Source organism: Callospermophilus lateralis, chromosome 7 (genome assembly GCF_048772815.1).
Source record: "Callospermophilus lateralis isolate mCalLat2 chromosome 7, mCalLat2.hap1, whole genome shotgun sequence".
In the NCBI taxonomy this organism is placed as follows: domain Eukaryota; kingdom Metazoa; phylum Chordata; class Mammalia; order Rodentia; family Sciuridae; genus Callospermophilus; species Callospermophilus lateralis.
Window position 1 is genome coordinate 136143940 of NC_135311.1, and position 19725 is coordinate 136163664.

Sequence of the window (19725 nt, forward strand, 5' to 3'; positions counted from 1 at the left end):
CGCATTCTCCCTTCAACGTGTGCTCCTGGATTTCCTGATAAATCTCCGTTTCTGCCTCTATCCGACATTTCTTGAAACCCTTTTTTATGACATTTGTCAAGGATGCCACTGTCCTGTGAGGAGTCCTCTCTGGGACCTCCTCAGAGCCCCTCCAGGGATGATGTGGGGTCACTTATGTAGGGTGCCTGGCACAGCTCCTGGGTGGCACCTGAGAAGCAGGGGCTGCCCCTTGCTGCACTAAAAACACGGTGTCTTCAGCATCTCTTGTCGTTCCCTGGCCTGCGGGCACACCGTGAATGGATAGGGCCTGTTGGACAGAGAGATGAGGCCCAGACATTTTCCTGCTGGCGAAGCCCAGGAGAGGACCTCCCACACTGTGGAGATTCCTGCTGATTTCCTAGTGTCTTCCCAGCACTCTCCTGCTGGGTGCCTGTGACCTTGGATGAGTCACTGACTCTGATTTTTTTTTTTTTTTTTCTATTTCTAGAATATGGGGCAGTGAGGCATTGAATAAGAAAAGACTTTGCATGGATTTCCAATTGTCCTTTGATCCACGAGGTAGTGGACACCAATTCTGATGCAGATTCCAGCCACTTCCTTTCCAAAGTGGGCAAATAAAACCGGAAGAAACAGAGCAGAGATACCCAAACCCTGTCAGACAGTCTCACTACCCTGTGAGCAAGCAGGGCCCATCAGGAGACGCCCAGGGAGGAGGGCCTGGCAGGGAGTCCTGGCCCCTTATGACTGGGCTTTTTCTGGGGTTCCGTGTGGAACCCTTCCCCGTGATGTTCACAGGCGCGCTCCGTGTCTTGGCCTGGGTCTGGCAGGGCCGGGTGGGCCGGGCTGTCTCTGGGTCAGTGCCGACCCTGTCGCTCCAGAGACCTGTGTGCTCCCGTCGGGCCTCAGCGAGCCCATCAGAGTGCCCCGTGGAACCCTTGGTGCTCATAGAAAAGGCAGCAAAAGCAATTGCCTGCGCCCTGCTGGATCCCAGGAAGCCAGCTGCACAGACGGCGATACAGTATCGCCCCAGAGGAAGCTGGTCCGGTCCGCGGCTCTGCTCACTGGAATTCTCTGCTCTCAGGCATTTCTTTCAAACATTTATCCACGGAGCAGTGATCCTCTTTATTTCACTATGTGTGTGCATGTATGAGCGCGTGTGAATGTCTATGCATCTGAACACACGCGTGTGTGGACGTGCTCCCACAGACGCTGAGCATCTGGTTTGGAGCTTCTCTGCAGCCCCGGGACCTGGCGCAGCCTAGAGCTGGCCTTCCCCAAGTGCACGCTGCTCCCACCGCCTCCCGTGGCCGGTGGGAGTTCTGCTGCCTTCCTGGTCAGTTCTCCCGCCTTCCCACTGGATGGTGCTGGAGTTTCATGGGAGGCCTCTGATGACCGTGACTGTGCCCGAGCAGAGGCTCAGAAGCACAAACAAGCCCACAGTGGCCGCTGGCCCTGTGGCCCTTGATGCCTGTCCTGCTGTGGCTTATCTGCTGTGGTGTTTCTTTCATGTCCGCCCCTAGGGCAGGCTCTGGGAGGCCTCACCGTCCTTTCAGGAGGTGCCCATGGAGCCTGAGACTGTGCCCGTGCACCAGGAGATAAGGGAAGAATGAGGACAGGGCAGGGTGGCAGGGGCCTCCACTGGCTCTGCTAATCGGAAAGCCCTGGGAGGACTCCCCACCCCCTCCTCCCTGAGAGGCAGCCTGAAGGGTGAAGGTTCTGGCCGTACCCCTGACTCTGGGGGGCTGGGGAGTGGGGCAGGGGCATCAGAGACCTGGTAGGTGCTCAGTAAACTTGTACCATGGGTCATGGACATATCTTCAGGTTTGGGAGTCAGACAGACTTTGGCAGGGCCTCTGGCTCTGCCACCAACTGGCTTAGCACCACTGGGCAGGTGGCCTCACTTCTCTGTGCCTTCCTTTTCCTCCTCTGCAGAAGTCAGCCTAACCGTTTCCATTTCATAAGAGGATGGGGGCCTCACGCAGTCAACAGAGGCCAGAGCTGGATGTGCCCTCACGTTTCCCCTCTCTGAACATGTGCTGTTCCATGCCAGCCACTGACCCGAGGTCAAGGTGGAGGGCACAGAGATGGTTCAGGACCACAGTGTACAGAGCTGCCCTGATCAGTCACCAGGACGAAGGAGCTGGGTCCCCTACCTCTGGTCTCCTGGACACACACCTGGTGTTTCTCGATAGGCCAGAGTGTGGCATCTCCTGGCATATCCTGGGGGTGGGCTGTGAAGAAGGGCAGGGGGAACCTTTATTTAGCCATCTGCCTACTCACTCACTCTCATCCTTCCATCCCACCCTGACCCAGATTGATACTGGCTGGACATTTGCTGGATATTTGTACCCAAGATACAGGTAGTTGGTGCTGGTCATGTTATCACCTAAAGTTCAAGATGACCAATGGAGATTCTGCCCACGAAGACCATTCTGCTGTGTGCCTTGGTTCTGTGATCCAGGGTTTAGGGTACTGTGCCCCTGAAGCCTCCGGATGGCCAGTTTTCTGTGTTGAAGGCCTTAAGAAAAAAAAATGGCGCCTGTAATTCCAGCAGCTCGAGAGGCTGAGGCAGGAGGATCACGAGGTCAAAGCCAGCCTCAGCAACTCTGTGAGGTCCCAAGCAACTCAGGCAGACCCTGTCTCTAAATAAAAATACAACAAAGGGCTGGGGATGTGGCTTAGTGGCTAAACACCCCTGGGTTCAATCCCCAGTACCAAAAAACAACAACAACAACAACAAAAAAAAAAAAACGAGGACTTGGAAATGACATCTGGCCTCAAGTCTGCAATATCAACTCTGCCTGAGTCTCTGGCCCACCAGCTTGTTCTACAGACTACAGACTTGCTAGCCCCTACAATCATGGAGCCAGTTTCTTAAAATGAATCCACCATATATGCGTATATATCACACATTAACATATTTATATGTATGTGCATGTATACATAGTTAATTTAAGATACATAAATGTAAATTTCCTATTGGCCTTTTCCTCTGAAGAACCATGACTGATCCACCCCAGTGTAGCCATCTGACCCCCGGAAGGCGGCGGGCAGGCTGCCAGCACAGAGCTGACATCTGTGTGGCCTTGCGTTTGACAGGACTTGACCCTTTATCTCAGCACTCTCTAACATGTATTAGCAGAAATGGGTTCAAGTTGACAGCCCAGGACAGAAGGGGCTTTCAAAGCCCAGGGTGCCTTTCTGCAGCTGTTGACCCAGGTCAGCAGTATAGGTGAGGGGTCAGCAAATTACAACCGAAGGGCCAAGTCCGGCCTGCTGCCCCTCTGTGTAGATAAGGTTTCCTGAGCTGCGCTCCCGCGTTGGTAGTCCTGCATTTGTGTGTTAACTCTGCCCTGAGATGGGGGTCAGGGCAGGGAGGGTGTGATTTGGAAGACCCACAGGAAGGAGAAATTCTGGCCTTGATTCTTCAGAACCATCCTTGGCAGCAGCTTGTTAGGCCACCTTGGACCTGAGCAGCCACCTGGCGACAGTGAGTTCTCAGGAAGGTCTGGGGGGCAGTCCTCAGCCTGGAGTTACTCGATAGGCAGAGTCCTGAGCCCTTCAGGTCCAGGAGGGGCTCAGAAGCCTGGGTCTGCTCCCCAGAGGACTCTCCTGCTGCCTGGCTGAGGCCCCATCTTCAGGGAACGCTGATTCGAGGAGATCTGCTTTCCCCATCTAGGCTGGGTGCGGAGATCTCTGTAGGTCCCTAGGTGGAGGGTCCCTGTCCAGGGTTAACCAGCCATAGGTGTGTCTGGGGCTTTGGGAGGCAGGGACACGGTGCCACCAGGAGCCGTCACACAGCCTCCTCTGATGAGCTAGGCCTCTGACAGCCTGGTCTGCACAGTGTCTTCCCTGGTACTAAGCCAGGGCTCCCGCTGGACAGTTCACACACTTCCCCCAGATGCACCTGAGCCCACGCCGACCTGGCCTTGGGGCTGTGCTCTTCTTCCTCATCCTGCTGACCCTGCACTGGCCACCCAGGCCCAGAACGAAGCCTCTGGAGGCCTTGCCGCTGTGACCAGCCTTGTAAACTGTTTGGGGCCTCAGCAGCCCCAACCCTACGATGGGTAGGGAGATAAAAACAGGAGACCTGCCCAGGAGGTCCAGAAAAGGGGCCATGCCGAGGCCCAGGGGAAGGGTCTGCCTTGCTTGCTGCCTGGCTCAGAGCCCATGCTCGGTCAAAGGTGTGGAGTGAGGGACAGGAAGTGGCAGGGGAAACACTGGGCTTCGGGTCCCTTCAAGGGCCCTGGCGATGCTCTATCATCCCAGACAGACCATCTGCTGGAGGAACAGAAGGAGGCAAGGCAGCTCAGCCACCATCTCTTTTATTTACAGCTCGCAGCACACATGCAACGTGACGTCCTAGGTCTGCAAGAGTGCAGCCCCCACACTGCTCCCACACCTTCAAGAGGAGCCACAACCCCTCCCCGGGACATTCCCTAAGTCAGAAAACCCTATGACTGAGGGTCCCAAGCCCAGGTACCCCACCCATTTTCCTCTAAACACAGGACCAGTGCCAGCCCCGGAGGCGGGGCCTCAGAGCTGCAAGGCTGAGCCACATAGCAAGCCGGATCTCAGTTTGCTAGAACATGTTTGAATACCAACGCCCTGAGTCATCCCAATGTCCCCAGCCATCCCACATCTCTGTTTTCCATCCTGCATCGCAGACCTGGGACTCTCAAACTTCACGGTGCACAAGAATGACCTGGAGAACTTGTGAAACGCCAAGGGCTGGGTCACCCTCCCCTCCCGGACACACATACCAAGATTCGGGTTCAGTAGGTAGAAGGGGTGGGGCCTGAGGTTCTGTGCTTCCACCAGGCTCCTGGGCGATACCGCAGGCCTAGGCCACACGGTGAGGCGTGAGGACTGGACAGCCTCTCGCAGCCGGAAGTGGCCCCAGGAATCCTGCATCAGATCGCCTTAGAATCCAGAAAACAGACTCCCTGAAATAGAGACCCCTGGTTCTGCAATGGCCCCCGCCTGCCCGCAGCCTCCGGGGCACGTGCACACACTGGCTACTGCATGACTGAGAGCATGACTTGATCTTGGAGGGATGGTGCCCCGCCCGGCCCTGGGAAGTCCTCGGTGGCTCACTTTCTGGGCTGCTCCAGTTGTTTCTAAACGTGTTCCTTGCAGGTGACCTCAGTGTCTAGTGTGTCCAGCTGCAAAGTCGAACCTCATCGTGAGGCCACGGCCCCACTGTCTCCCTGTCGGTGGGTTCTGGCTTCTTGGAAGGATCCACCTGCTGGCATCTCAGTGGTGGAAGGGGTTGTGGCTTTGGGATTTGACTTGTGACTCAGTCACTTTTCGAGGAGCAAACGAAGCTGTCATTTTCCCAGGAGGATTGTCTCTCATGTCATCAGACCCTCAGCTCACTGCCGGCAGGCACAGAAACCACCCTTGGAGTCACCAGACCAAGCACAGAAAGGCAGCCCCTGGCCGTGGAGGGGGTCTCGGTCTCTGGGAACGGCGTCGCGGTCTCAGCTGGAGGATCCGCAGGTGGGCTCAGGTGGTGGTCCCAGAAGCTATCGGCTTCCTCCTGGCCCCTGCTCAGCTCTCCCCACGGCACAATTTTACACTTGGGAAAAGTCACTTGCTCCTCCAGCTCTGCCGCAGCCCCTGGAATCGTGCCTGCTGCTCAGGGTTGTGTCTAGAACAATCTTCCACACTTTGATCCTGGAACCCTACCCCTTTTTTTCTAACAGAGCATCACACGGCTCAGCATTCTATGAACACACTTTGAAGTCTGCATGGTGGCAGGAATCACCTCTGAGTATGTGATGAGTCACTGAGACCAGAAGGACTACCAAGAGTCTCCCAGAACTATGATTAGGAACGATGTTCCCCCGCCCTCCCTTCTGCCCCCAGGATTCCCATGCCTATCAACCTTGAAGAGGGAGAGGAGAACAGGCATATTTGATTTCTTCTAGATCTGCCTGCTCTCCTTGGTGCCTAACCCTTGACCTCAACTGATTTTTCCCAAAGTGGTAAACAGCCCTTGGCACCCTAGGGCCATGGTTCCAGGCCAGGGAGGGTTTGAATGGCCAACAGTGTGGTCATGTGCAACCTGATTTGCCCTGGGCCAGACAGTTGGCCAGGAGTGACATGCCAGGTGGCCCTGTGGGTTTGTCGTGTGTCTGCACGATTCCAAATCCCCCATAAGAATTATGCATTTATTCTTCACAATAGCTCTATGAAGGGAAAGTTATTATCCCTGTTGTGTTTTATTTCTATTTTTGTAGTGCTAGGCATTGAACCCAGGGCCTCACATATCCTAGGCAAATGTTCTACCATGGAGCCACACCTGTAGCCCCAGGCCCCATTTTACAGATGAAAAACCAAGGCACAGAAACCTTAAGTAACTTTCCAAAGGTCAGCAGGGTGGTAAGAGGTGGAATAGGCTATATTCATCACATGGACTGCAAGAGATGGGAGCCCAGAGAAGAGATTCCCCAGAGCACCGGGGGAGCTTTAGAAAAATATGAAGCCCAGACGAAGACTCCGACCAAGTAGGGTGGAGTAGTGACCCAGTGTATGCATGTCCCTGGGTCCGACCCCTAGCACTGCAAAAAGCAAAACAAACAAAAATCCATATCAAAACAGTCTTGTCATCTGGACCCCAGATTATTCCAATGTTTGCTAAGAAGTGACAGATTGGAGCAAGGACTGACAGAAGATGGACAAGTCTGACCCGAGGCCTGTTTTGGGGTAGTCTGCAAGGGAAGCATATATATATATTTTACATTTTAAGTGGTTTTAGAAAATCTAAAAGAGGAAGAATATTTTGTGACACAAAAAATTACATGATTCTCAAATCTGTCTGTGAATGGATCCCCTGGCACACGGCCAAGCGGCTTCATCTTCATGTTGTCCACAGCCGCTTTGAGCTATGGCCGTGTGTAGTTCGGCAGAGATTGTATGGTCTGCAAAGTCTAAAATATTTATTCGGCCTTTCACGGTAAAAGTTTGCTGAGTTCTGGCTTAGAGGAAATTGGCTACTGTACCAGCCAAAGAAAGGTAGACTCAAGGAAGAACTTTCCTGGAAGACAGGTGGATGAAACACTTGAGGGGCTTTGGGGTCCCCAACTTGGGAGTTAAACGGATTCCACCTTCCCACCCTCCCCCCCACCCAGTGAAAAATGGAGGTATCTAGGGCAAAGACAAGGGCCTGGGATTTCCAGCTGTGGACTGTGGAGGAGGCAACGATGAGTCTGCAGCCTTTCAGCTTTGTCCTGACCGTCTGTGTTTTCCACTGCTGATGTCCTGGGCCTTCCTAACCCTGGCTCCAGCCATAGCAATGCTGGATTCTCTGCCAGAAGCCGGCCCTTGGGACCCTGCCCCACAGAGCCAGCACAATCCAGAATCAGCCTTGCTGGGTGAGGCGCCCAGCGTGGGGCTTGTCGGGTCTTGGACACAAAACTGTTGGCAGATTCACTTTCTACCAGCAGCTTTGATCCCTGTCAGCTCCCCGCCCTCCCTTCTGCCCCCAGGATTCCCAGGCCAATCAACCTTGAAGAGGGAGAGGAGAACAGGCATATTTGATTTCTTCTAGATCTGCCTGCTCTCCTTGGTGCCTAACCCTTGACCTCAACTGATTTTTCCCAAAGTGGTAAACAGCCCTGGCACCCCAGGGCCATGGTTCCAGGCCAGGGAGGGGTTTGAATGGCCAACAGTGTGGTCATGTGCAACCTGATTTGCCCTGGGCCAGACAGTTGGCCAGGAGTGACATGCCAGGTGGGGGGATTTAAATGGTTGTCTCCACCCCAGAGGTAGATCTGCTGGTGGGCGTCACGGGCTCGCCTGTTGAGGTCCTCTGGGGAGCACCCCAATCTCAGAGGTACCTTCACCTTCCAATGGGGTCTGCTGCAGAAGTATGGCGTGGGGCCCAGGGATGGTCTCCAGGGGGACCTGGGGATTGCTAAGCAGTGTGCAGGGTGGGTGTACACAGATGACCGGTGCCTGTGTGTCACCATGCTTGCTTCAGAACCGCTGGGGTAGAGGCTCTCAGGACACCTTGGAAGTGCGTGCCCCATGCTGAGGAGTAAGACCACAGGGACATCAGAGCAGCGTGATTGTCCCCATGCACACTTCATGACTCAGAACATCAACACCAGATGTGGGACCCATTTGCCCAGAGCCGTCCTCACACACAGGCCGATGCTTACTGTCCGGGGAAGGTGGAGAACAGACAAGTTGTTCCAGGGAGTGCTGGGGAGAACCTGGACTAAGTTCTAGGTTGTGAAGGGGCAAGAACTGGGGCCTTGGAGCTGGAGAGCCCAGGCCCAGTTCAGAGCCTTCCCTCCCAACGCCATCTACTGAACTGGAATGTGCATTTCAACTAGACCCCGCGGCTCTTACCTACGTTAAGGCTTGAGGATCATTGATCTGAGACCCTGGACAAGCGAGCCTCGGTGTCCTCACCTGCAAGACGCTGACCGTGCAGGCTTCACGAGGTCATGGTGATAATTCCAAGAGATAACGCATACGGAGCCCTTAGCCCCGTGCCTGGTGCGGAAGAGAGCTCCAGATTCATCTCCTGCCTGGGGAGTTCTAGGTCTGTTTCACTCTCCAAAACCTCGGTGTGAACTCGAGGCGCCTGCAGTGCTGCTGACGGACAGTAGAGGGCACTCTCGACGTGGCCATGGCAGAGAGGCGGACGCGCGGGCTGCGCGGGCCGCGTGGGTGGGCTGGGCAGGTGCAGGTCGCGTGGGTGGGCTGGGCAGGTGCAGATGGCCCGCGGTTTGTCTCCTGGGAGGGGACAGCTAGGGGGCCCAGCGACCCCCTCTGGGGCTGAGTGTCCTGAGCCTGCAACTGCAGCCTTCGCCATCTGGTCCCCCACTTGATGTCGCACTGCTAGTTACAAATTGCCCGGCTTCTCCAAACCTCCGGACTCCGTCCCCTACCCACTGGGGAGGCACCTCCCTCAGGCCGCTAGACGTTGATGAAGGATCCCTGGTCGCCGTTGGCGGTCTCGGGTTCCACGCAGCGCCCCTTCCTCCGTGTGACCTTGCGGTTCCGGTGGAATTTGGCGTAGCAGCGCAGCCCTGGGCGGAGGGAGGCAAAGGTCAGGCCTCGGACCCACCTGTCCCCTCCCCTGCCTGGCCCTGCACCCCTGATCTCTCCTTCGGCCCTGCAGCCCATCCGCATTGCGTCTGCACGAGCTTCAAAGAGAGACTTGGGAGCAGGGCAAGGTGGCTCACCACCTGTAATCCCAGCAGCTCAGGAGGCTGAGGCAGGAGGATGGCGAGTTCAAGGCCAGCCTCAGCAAATGCAAGGCGCAAAGCAACTTAGTGAGACCCTGTCTCTAAATAAAAAATACAGAATAGGGCTGGAGATGTGGCCCAGTGGTCAAATGCCCTGAGTTCAGTCCCTGGTACACCCCCCCCCACCCCCCTGAGGCTGGAGGTGTAGATCAGTGACAGAGCACTGCCGCCCCTGGGTTCCCTCCCCAGCACGGCAGAAAACAGAACAGAACGGAACAAAAGAGGGAGACCCAGCTTCAGTGGGGTGGGAGTGTGGGTGGGGGATTAACAGATCATGGAGCACAGGGGATGATTAAGGCGTGAACATATTCCCACCACACCATAATGGTGGATACAAGTCATGCCTTGGCAAAGCCCACAGATTGTACCATACAATGGCCCTCAAGTAAACTGTGGGCTCTAATAATAACCTACGCTTCCTGGTTTATCCATTGAAAGAAATGTACCATGCCACACAAAATGCTGTTAGGGAAAATTGCATGCAGGGGAGAAAAGGGTTTAGGAGAACTCTTACACACCCTGCGATTTTTCTGTAAACCTACAACTGCTCTAAAAATAAAGGTGACAATTTAAAAATTGGGAGAAAATTTTTATTTAAAAATATATACTTAAAAAAATCTATACACACACACACACACACACACACACACACACAGAGTCTAGGGATTGAACCCAGGGCCTCTTATGTGCTAAGTCTGCACTGTACTTGCCTATAAATTCTCCTGTGGCTTCCACTGTACCTAAAATGAAATCTAGGCTTCATTTGTTGGGTTATAAGGTCCTCCAGGACCTGGACCCTGCCCACCTGTCAGATGCCTTCACCTCCCACCCTCCCAGCCCAGGTGTGGTGACCTACACCTGTAATCCCAGTGGCTTAGAAGGCTGAAGCAGAGGATTGCAAGTCCAAAGCCAGCCTCAATAATTTAGCAAGGCCCTAAACAATTCAGTGAGACCATTTCTAAATAAAAAATAACAAGGGCTGGGGATGTGGCTCAGTGGTTAAGTGCCCCTGGGTTCAATCCCCAGTAAAACAACAACAACAACAAACCCACCGCCCACCCAGCACTCAAGGCTGGAGCCCTGGCTGGACCCTAAGGCATCATTGACCTTGGTCATTGGTCTAGCCCAGCCCTGGTGAGGGGCCCTGAGTGCTCACATTGATCTCAACCTCAGAGGTCAGACCAGCATACACCCCGGGCTAAAACCTGCCCATAACTTCCAAATTACAAACAAAACAAGATCCAAACAAGGTCAAGGTCCTGGGTGATCCTTCTGGAAGCTTCTCTCCCCTCCCCTTGCCACCTTCGCCAGGGTCACCATGTGACACACCAAGCCGTTCCTTTCCTTACGCTCTGTCCCTTGCCTGGAACCAACCTCCTGCTCCCCCACTTTTGGGCAGCTGGCTGCACTACCTGGCGCCGCTCCAGGACTGAGCGCACGGGGCTCTGGGAAGCCCTTCTCTGGGCCCTTTCTCCACACCCTCTGACTTTCCAAAGATGTCTTATCTGTGGGTTGGCTTTCTGTCTGCGAGCTAATCCATGGGCACAGACTCTGCGGGTTCTTTCCCTGCCAGATCTGCAGGGTCCAGCGTCCGACACCCAGGAGGCGCTCAAATCGACTTCTCACCTGACCACATGAATGGTCAGAACCCAATAGCTTTATCGCTTCCCCAGCAGATAATTTTTTTTTAAGATAACGTGAGCAAAATTGGGCTCCGGTATCTCAGGTTCATAGAGGGACTGAGTCCAGATTCTCCCACATAAGAGGGGGCAATGCAGATTGGATATTAAATGGTAGTGGGAAATTATTGTTCAATTGTGGTATTTTGGTTTTAAGAGGGTATTTATCTCCTGCCCCTGCCCTCTGGTACTGGGAATTGAACCACTGAGTTACATCCCCATCCATTTATTTATTTATTTATTTACTTACTTACTTACTTTTGAGACAGGGTCTCCCTAAGTTGCTTAGAGCCTCACTAAGTTGCTGAGGCTCGCCTCAAAATTTTAATCCTCCTGCCTCAGCCTCCCAAATGGCAGGAATTACAGGTGTGCACACAGCACTGGGCATGAGGGTTCTTATCCTTTCGGGATGTGTACTAAAATATTTCTGAAATATCTGTATACTCTCATGAGTTGCTTCAAAATCATATTGGACCAGGGAAGTAGGTTGGGGAGAGACAGCACAGATCGCTGTAAGTTAGTAATTATCGAAGCCCAGAGAAGGGAAATGGGGGTTCATGCTAAGGTTCTGGCTACTTTAGTATATATTTGAAAAATTTCAGAATAACAAATTGGAAGTACTGTTTTTTCCTTCTTTTTACTTTCAGCTGTGCTGGAGATGGAAGCCAGGGCTTTGCACATGCTGGGCAAATGCTCAGCTGGGCCGCCTCCCCAACCCGCCCCTACTCTTTGAAATGTGTAAGTTTGAAGAAGGGCTTTTTTTTGTGAAGTGGGGAACGTGACACCTGCTCAACTTCTGGGGCTGGTTGTGAGGATCTCTGGAGGAAAAGCACAGAACCTGGACTCCTGGGTGTGTGTGCCCAGCAGGGCACGTCAGTCACACGGGAGAGGTGGGAGCCTGGAGGGATGAACCCGGCATCCTTCCCTGGACAGGTGCCAGGAAACCCACACAACGGGTTATCTATGGGGAGGCCTCCCAGGGAGAGGACTGTCGGGTCTCCTCCTCCTCTGGCCCCTGATGTGGGACAGCAGCCAGCCATTTCAGGAGGTGAGGAAGCAGACCTGGGAACCCCACCCCACCCCAACCCAGACTCAGCAAGTTCGCAGACAGGCGGCTCCTTGAGGGAGCTCTTGCTCACATCCGCAGCTCGCAGCTCACGTCTGCTCTCGCTCCTGCCGGCTCACTGCAGACCAGCCTTGGGAAGGAGGCCTGTGGCGAGGACAGGACTCACCTTCCACACACATGCAGTCGTCGAAGCATTTGTTGTTGAGGCCGCGGTTGTGGGGGGTGCAGAGATGCTCCCGCAGGTCACAGCAGGTCCCTGCCACACAGCAAGAGCACGCGGTCAGCCGGGCAGAGCAGCCCCTCCCGGCCGCCCAGCTCACGGTCCCCCGGGGACGGGACATCCATCATCGCGGTGGCAGACCGAGCCCCGGCAGAGTGGACCATCTGGTGCGCAGGGCTGCCCGGCCAGAACCGCCGATGGACGTCAAGGCTGAGGTCCCTGGGGGCGGAGGGCAGAGATCCCAGCTACCCCCATGGGCGACTGATTGATTATGGGAAGCGGGAAGGTGGTGTGGGATCACCTCCCCAGGAGAGCGGGGGGGGGGGGGGGGACAGCTGGGGGCTGCCAGTGTGGAGTCAGCTCTGAGCAGCGAGGGGCCTTGGGGACCAGTGACAACCAGACCAGGAGACCGAAGCCCCGGGTGGCTGGAGGATCGCCCCAGACAGGCCAAGACCTGGCATGCAGCCGGCTTCCCAGGACTGTCTAGGGGACAGGCACAAGCTGGGGCCTGTCTTTGTGCCCAGGAGCAAATAGTGGCTTGGGGAGGAAGCGGGCTGTGAGGGCGGTGGCCTGGCACCATGCCCAGCGGCTGGCTTGGTCGCTGTTTTGCAGAAAACCCTGGCCACTGGTGCAACTGTCCAGAGGTGCACCCCTCCGGGCTCTCCCCAGGCAATTGGGTTCAGTGGCAATGACTGATGGCCTCCAGCTGTGTGACCTTAGGCCAGACACAGCCTCTCTGGGCCCAGCTGCCTCGCGGAAATCTGAGGAGGACAGTGACCCTCTCTCTGGGTAGCAGTGAGTAAAGTGTTAGATGAATTGATATACGATAGAGATTCTTCAGACAGACATTGGTGGCTGCCGTTGACATTATTTTTTGTCTGCAAAGGGACATGGAGCCTCTGACCTTGCTCATGTGCCCAGGAACCCCTGGACCACCTGGTTTCCTCCCAGCCCAGAGCCTGGACCCCGGGGTACCTGGCAGGCAGTCCTGGTGATGGTCACACGGCTGCCCTTGGGCTGGCGATGTTCCGTTGCTGTCTCTGGACAGACCCCAGTGCTTCTCTGGGAACACAGAGGCAGGGTGTCAGAAGCCGAGGCCCCAAAGAGCAGAAAGGGCAGGAGTCACCGTGCTGTGCCGCTGCCCCCACGGGGTGGCTCGGACAAGACGCCATCCTCTCTGTGCCTCGGTGTTTCTTCTCTAAACTGGGCCAACAGTAGTTCGGACCCCACGGGTCACCCTCCCCTCCCGCTGACACCTGGGCAGCGTTTGGCATGTAGGGACACTTACCGGAATTCTCCATCTCGGTCAGCTCTGGCTTAGGCGGATCCACCCACCACCCACCACCCACCACCCACCACCCAGGTTGCACATCAGCAGATCAGACGGGGCTCACTGTCCCAGCAGGTGGCAGTGGAGGGGAGCCCAGGCCTGGCGCAGGGTGTGGAAGGCGACCGTACCTTTCTTCTTGGTAGAGGGCCAGACTTCGGGTTTTAAGTCTTCATAATCCGTCCAGTCGAACAAGGCCATGTCCAGCGTGGGCATCACCTCCCCGTCAGACCTGGGCTGTGACTATAGAAGACGGATGGAGGGGACCCTAAAGCTCCCCACAGATAGGGCAGGAATGTGGGGTCTTGAGGCCAGAGGACAAAGGAGAGGCTACTCAGAGGCCACTTCTGCTGGGCAGCTGGGCAGCTCGACTCCCAGCCAAGGACACCAGGGCAGCTGTCTGAGGCTCCTGCTCAGCAGCTGGGTGAGCTGCCCATGGGGCCCTTAAGCAGGGCGCTGACCCCGGCTGGGCTGAAGGAGCTCCTGCTGGCTCAGGGGATCTTTCTTCCTTTCTTTTGGGGGTGCCAGGGATTGAACTCAGGGCACTCGGCCACTGAGCCACATCCCCAGCCCTGTTTTGTATTTTATTTAGAGACAGGGTCTCACTGAGTTGCTTAGCACCTCGCTTTTGCTGAGGCTGGCTTTGAACTTGCGATCCTCCTGCCTCCCGAGCCGCTGGGATTACAGGCGTGTGCCCCTGTGCCCGGCATGAAGAAGTCCAGCCGCTCCCTTCTCTGTCCTTTCCTCTCAGCTCTCTGAGGCACTGTGGTGGCCAGGGGTGAGGACTCTGTCCCACTCAAAGCTCCTATTACTGGCCTCAAAACTACTGAAGACCCGAGACTATGCCTGACTCTGCACAGGGTCACTGCACACAGTAGGACTCAGGCAGTAGCTATATTTCCAGAGCTGGGTTTTCAACTGGTGGCCTTCAAGGGACCTCCAATGACATAGCTAACCATGGACTCCCTAGCTTTCTTCAGAATATCAGAAGGGTACAGGACCCAAAAGAGGACAAGAAAAATCTAAGTCCCTCTTTGTTCATAGCAAAGCCATGCCAAGGCCACCCTGGTAATGCTGAAGCCTGTACAGAGCTCTTCCTGTGCCTGCACGCCAGTGGTGGACTGTGACTGGGCACAGGTGGACATTAACGACAACCAGTAATGAAACAATCATAGCGATATACTATAATGAAATTACATGAATATGGCTTTTCTCTCTCTCTCTCTCGAAATATCTTACTGCACGGCACGCTCTTCCTTTGTGTGACAGGCGAGAGGATGCGTGAGAGAAGTGCCTTACAGCTTGTATTCATCATCTCTGAATTGCCAGCAGCCCTGTTCTTGTGCTTTGGGGCCATTATTAAGTAAACTAAGAGTAACTCGAACACAGGGACTGCTGTACCACGACAATCAATCTGATGCTAACTAGTAGACGGCTGTAAAGAGACTAACTGGAAGGTAGCAGCATGGACACGGTGTATCTGATAAGGGAATGATTCATGTCTTGGAGGAGACTAAGTGGGATTTCATCTTGCTACTCCAGACAGCAAAACCTATGAATTGAGTTGGGCACAGTGGTACACACCTGTAATCCCAGAGACTCAGAGGGTAAGGCAGGAGGATCAGAAGTTCAAGGCCAGCCTTAGCAATTTAGCAAGATCCTTAGCAATTAGGGAGACCCTATCTAAAAATAAATAAATAAATAAGGCTAGGGATGTAATTCAGTGGTAAAGCACCCCCGGGTTCAATCCCTAGGCACCCCCGAAAAGAACCCTATGAATTATTTATTTCTGGAATTCTCTATTAATGTTCTTGAACTATGATGGATTGAAATTGTAGAAAGTAGACTACAACAAGGGGGAAACGACTGTACTGACAAAATATCTACTTTTATTTACTATTTCTTATACAATATATAAAATAAATTATGTATATTATGGATCCTTTCAAATAGTTTTATTAAAAAAAAAAAAAAAAACTCAAAGCCACCATAGAGGACAAGAGTGGCTGGGTTCACTCCTACATGCCCTCCTGGTACTGCCACTGGGTGGCACTTTTACTGTTTTCTGGTTTGGTTTCCTGTCTTTCTCAAGAATCAGAAAGAGCCGGGAGCAGTGGCACACGCCTGTCATCCCAGCAGCTTGGGAGGCTGAGGTAGGAGGATTGCGAGTTCAGAGCCAGCCTCAGCAACAGTGAGGCACGAAGCAACTCAGTGAGACCCCGACTCTAAATAAAATACAAAATAGGGCTGGGGATGGGGCTCTGTGGTCGAGTGCCCCTGAGTTTAATCCCTGGTTTCAAACCAAACCAAACCAAACCAACACCCAGCCAAACAAACAACAATAACTACAAAAAACACAAAGAGTCGGGAAGAGGTGGGTGCAACTGCTGCCTTGCTAGTTGGTCCCGGTCAGAGGACACGGTGTTCACAGCTATTGTGACTGTTCTCTGTCCTCTTCTGGACTCTAAAGCTCTTTCCCAAGGGCCTGGCCACTCTGTGCACAGAGGTCAGTGTGCTAGGCTGCACTGCTTCCTTGGCGGTTCCCAGAGTGGCCCCAAGCCCCCTTCCCCTGGCCGGGGTGCCCTTCCCCAGGAGGGAGGGGTGGCTGGGCGGGGGCTGGACTGCACTGGCATCTGGAGACTAGGTGTCCACCTGGGCCTGGGCCCCCCAGCACCCTCCTGCCAGGCCTCGGTCCCCTCCGTGTACTGAGAGGGGTTCCCGTGACAAGGTCTGAAGTTCCAGCTCCGGGGTCTTGGGCACCTTACCTGGGGCCTCAGCGAGGTGACAGGCAGGATGAGGGACTCTTCGGTGGCAGGTGCTGCCTCCAGGGTGGTCAGGAAGAGCATGGTGGGCGCCAGGCTGGTGGAGGACTCCTCGGGGGCAGCAGCCAGGGAGGGGTCTTCAGAGAGCTCCGCCCTCCTCCTCAGGGAGCTGGGGCCTTGGACCAAGGCGCGGCCTGGGACCCGGGGCAGAGGCAGAGGGCTTTACCTGCCGCCACCTGGGTCAGCCGACGGTAGGACCTACCTCTTCTGCTGCAAACCAGGGGCGGCAGGGACCAAGGGACAGCCCTGGTTCAGCCACCATCGGGCAGCATGCCCCCAGGGGAGCTCGGTGGGATAGGGGTGAGGGCGGGGCGGGGGGACTGGTGGGATGCACCATGGAGGCCTTTGGGGAGGCTGGGAGGTGAGCACCGCAGCCTGCTACACACTTTGGTGCTTCCTATGTGCTGAAATTAGTCACCACCCTATTTATTGAGAACCTACTCTCCTGGGTCCCAGAGGAGCCACTTCAGAAGTACTAGTTCATAGTTCATCTAACCATTGCAGCAGCTCTGGGAAGTGGGCGCTCCTACAGCCCTATTTATAGAGGTGGAAACTGAAGCACAGAGATGTTAGGTAACTTGCCTAAGGACTCACAGGTCATTAGTAGCCTTGAACCCAGGCTCATCTGAGTGCAAAGCCAATGCATTTAACACTGATATCACCTGCCAAGCCCCACGGATGGGGGGTGGTTTGAGTGGGAGGGTGAGAGTGCAGGGCCACAGGGGGCTCATCGACGGTAGGACTTGGAGAGAGGCTGGAGGACCGGGCTTTGTCCTTGCCTCTTTTGCTGAGGCAAGACCTGGCGGTGAGTTCAGCTGGGTCCATTGGGGTCCCCCCACCCTGAAGAAATGAATCTCCGGGAGTAGACGGGGTCTTGGGAACCATTCACTTTTGCAGTCTCACGCAGGTGACCGCTGGGGAAGGGGGCGGAAAGTCAGGCTGGGGCCCTTGTTTGGTTCTGTGTCCTGGGGGGCTCAGGAGGCCTGGCAGGGCAGAGAGCCCCGCTGGCTGCAGCGGAACCCTGGCCTCCCACCTTCCTCCCTAAGACCTCCCACCCCTTCCCGTCTGTGGCACTCAGAGGCAGTGTCCCCTAGAGACAGTCTGTCACTTAGAGACCTGGAAGCTGAGCTTGCCTGTGGGGGCCCAGGGCTGGGAAGAGGGGGGCCTCCTGGGTTTGTCCAGAGACCCATGCACCCAGCGGGGAGGCTGGGCCCAGGGCCCGGGGCTGAAGCTCCTGTGTGTAGGGAACCTGGGGAAGTCAAGGAAGGTGGGGGGAGGAGCTGTCACACTCAGGACAGACGCAGGAGGGAGAGGGATGGGCCATCTCCCCGCGTCAGCGTCCTGAGTAGCTGGGGTCCCAGGGGCGCACCTTGGTGCCCGCTGAACCTTCTGCCTTGATCTTTTCACAGTGCCAGGAAGCTACATCTGGGTCACTGTGTCCAGGTCGGAGGACGCTGGTTAAGGGACCTGAAGGCTGACTAGCAGTGACTGCTGGTGGCTCCCAACACCTGGGTTCTAGGCACTCTTAGAGCAGAGCTCTGGATCTACCAGGGGGTGGGGGGGCGAAGGGGCCGCCCTCCTCACTGTGCAGAGAGGAAACTGAGGCACAGACCAGGAACTTGGCCAGGGCCACAGACTAGTGAGGGTGGAGCCAGGACCTGATCTGGGACAGACCTGGGGTCAGAGCCTTCACTGCGCTCTCAGTCTTCACTCTATTCCAGAGTGGATTAAAGGTGTGCTTGGAGGGTGCCGAACTATTCCATCTCTACTCAGGACTTAAGAGTAATAGATTTAGGTCAAATAAAAGGTAGAACTTCCTGACTTAAGAAGATGATCTATGGGGGAGACTGAGCTTCTATTGCTACCTATCCCCCTCGGCCTCCCGTGTCCGCCCCCTCCCCCCCTCCTCTCCTTTCCTCCTCTTCTTACTGGACCCTCTGACTTTAGTGGGGCTCTCTCCTCTCTCCTGGGTGCCACTGCCTGCCCGCTTTGGGGCTTCTGCCTCATCTCCCAGGGACCTCCTGCAGTGTCGCCCCTCTGGCCTCCCTCCCCTGGCCTGGCCTGGCCCTGCCCCTCCCGCGGGTCCCCGGGCCCCCTCCCCGCGCAGGTCTCGGGGCTACCTCCGTGCAGCTCCAGCCTGTCCCTGCGTCTCTTGTGCTTCCTGCTGCGTTTCTTCACCCTCTCCCACCCTGGGGACCTGGGCTCCTTGACCGAGGAGGGCACTGCCAGCCCCGGGACCAGGTCCTTGTCCAGAAGCAGCCCCCCAGCCCCTGGCAGCCTAGAGGCCTGCCTGGAGGTGGTGCCCCCCGCCCCCTCCTGGGCCCGGCCAGGCATGCCCGGGCCCCGCTCCTTCTTGCCCAGGCCCCGGCGGCGGTGGTGGCTGGCCTGCGGTGTCCACTGGGCAGGGAGGTCCAGGAGGTTCTCGGGCAGGCTCCGGGCAGGCGTTCCGGGTGCAGGGGACTCTGCCAGGCTGGGCTGCAGGAGCACGAGGAGGACCAGGAACAGCAGGGGGGTGCTGCGGAGGGCGGGCCCCTCCATGGCTCCTCCCTGCAAGGAAAGCAGCGCTCTCTGGGTGGCTCCTCCTGGGGCGGATCCCAGGTCCCTGCAACCTGCACCCGGCTTTTCAGGCCAGCTCCCGGGGGACGTTTGGCCAAGCCTGGAGACGCTTTGAGTTGTCAAAGCTGGGGATGCTCATGGCGCCCGGGGTGGGCCAGGGATGCTCTAAACTGCCTCCAGTGCACGAGGTGGCATTAGAGGGTCCCAGAAAGACAGCGGTGCCAAGGTCACAGATTTGATCACTGAAGCTGTGTCCAGGTTCCAGACTGGACCAGATGCCTTTCTCGGCCCTTTGCCGAATCCCCTGGAGCAGTGCCAGCCCCTCGGGGCTCAGAAGCACACCTCTGGTCCCTGGGACTTGACTCTGAGTCTACTACCAAAGGGACAGAGAGCGCTGGGGCCCGCGGGGTGGCCCTGGGGCTCTGTGTGGACCAGTGTGGCCCCGTCCTCCCAGCTGCTCTCTGAAATGGCTCCTGTTATTTCCCCCATTTTTCTGAAGCAGCAATTAAGGCACAGAGAGGGTAGGGGACCCTTCGTAAGTGGCCTTTCTCCTGTGCTTCTGAGCCTCTGTGGCTCAGCTCTGGCCTGGCCCCTGTTCTTTGCCTTCCACCTTGAGCTCTGTGGTCCCTGGGGGTTCTGACCCTGGGGGATTTGGGATGGCTTCCTAGATGTAGACTTGGCTCTGACCCCTGCAGTGTGGAGTGATTGACCCCCTCCTGTGCACCCCCTCCCCCCAGAAGCACAGCTGCCTGGGGTCTCAGGACTCTCCCTCCATGCTGAGGAGGAGCC

General features: G+C 55.9%; 1 protein-coding gene across 1 annotated transcript; it reads right to left on the reverse strand.

Annotated features, from left to right (window-relative positions):
• Nucleotides 1–8934: 8934 nt before the first annotated feature.
• Nucleotides 8935–18918, reverse strand: Draxin (dorsal inhibitory axon guidance protein). The gene is made up of 6 exons (XM_076860439.2): nt 18501–18918; nt 16324–16514; nt 13690–13801; nt 13207–13293; nt 12178–12267; nt 8935–9047 (listed from the first exon to the last, which is right to left on the reverse strand). The coding sequence occupies exons 1-6, from the start codon at nt 18916–18918 to the stop codon at nt 8935–8937; spliced, it is 1011 nt and encodes a 336-aa protein (XP_076716554.1).
• Nucleotides 18919–19725: the final 807 nt, after the last annotated feature.

Bases quoted from the DNA above. Each gene is read 5' to 3' on its own strand.
- Draxin (XM_076860439.2), bottom strand. From the start codon at position 18,918: ATGGAGGGGCCCGCCCTCCGCAGCACCCCCCTGCTGTTCCTGGTCCTC. The intron at 13,802-16,323 runs GTAAGGTGCCCA...CGTCTTCTATAG, and splicing joins TCACCTCGCTGAGGCCCCAG to TCACAGCCCAGGTCTGACGG. The intron at 12,268-13,206 runs GTACCCCGGGGT...GCTGTGTGGCAG, and splicing joins TCACCAGGACTGCCTGCCAG to GGACCTGCTGTGACCTGCGG.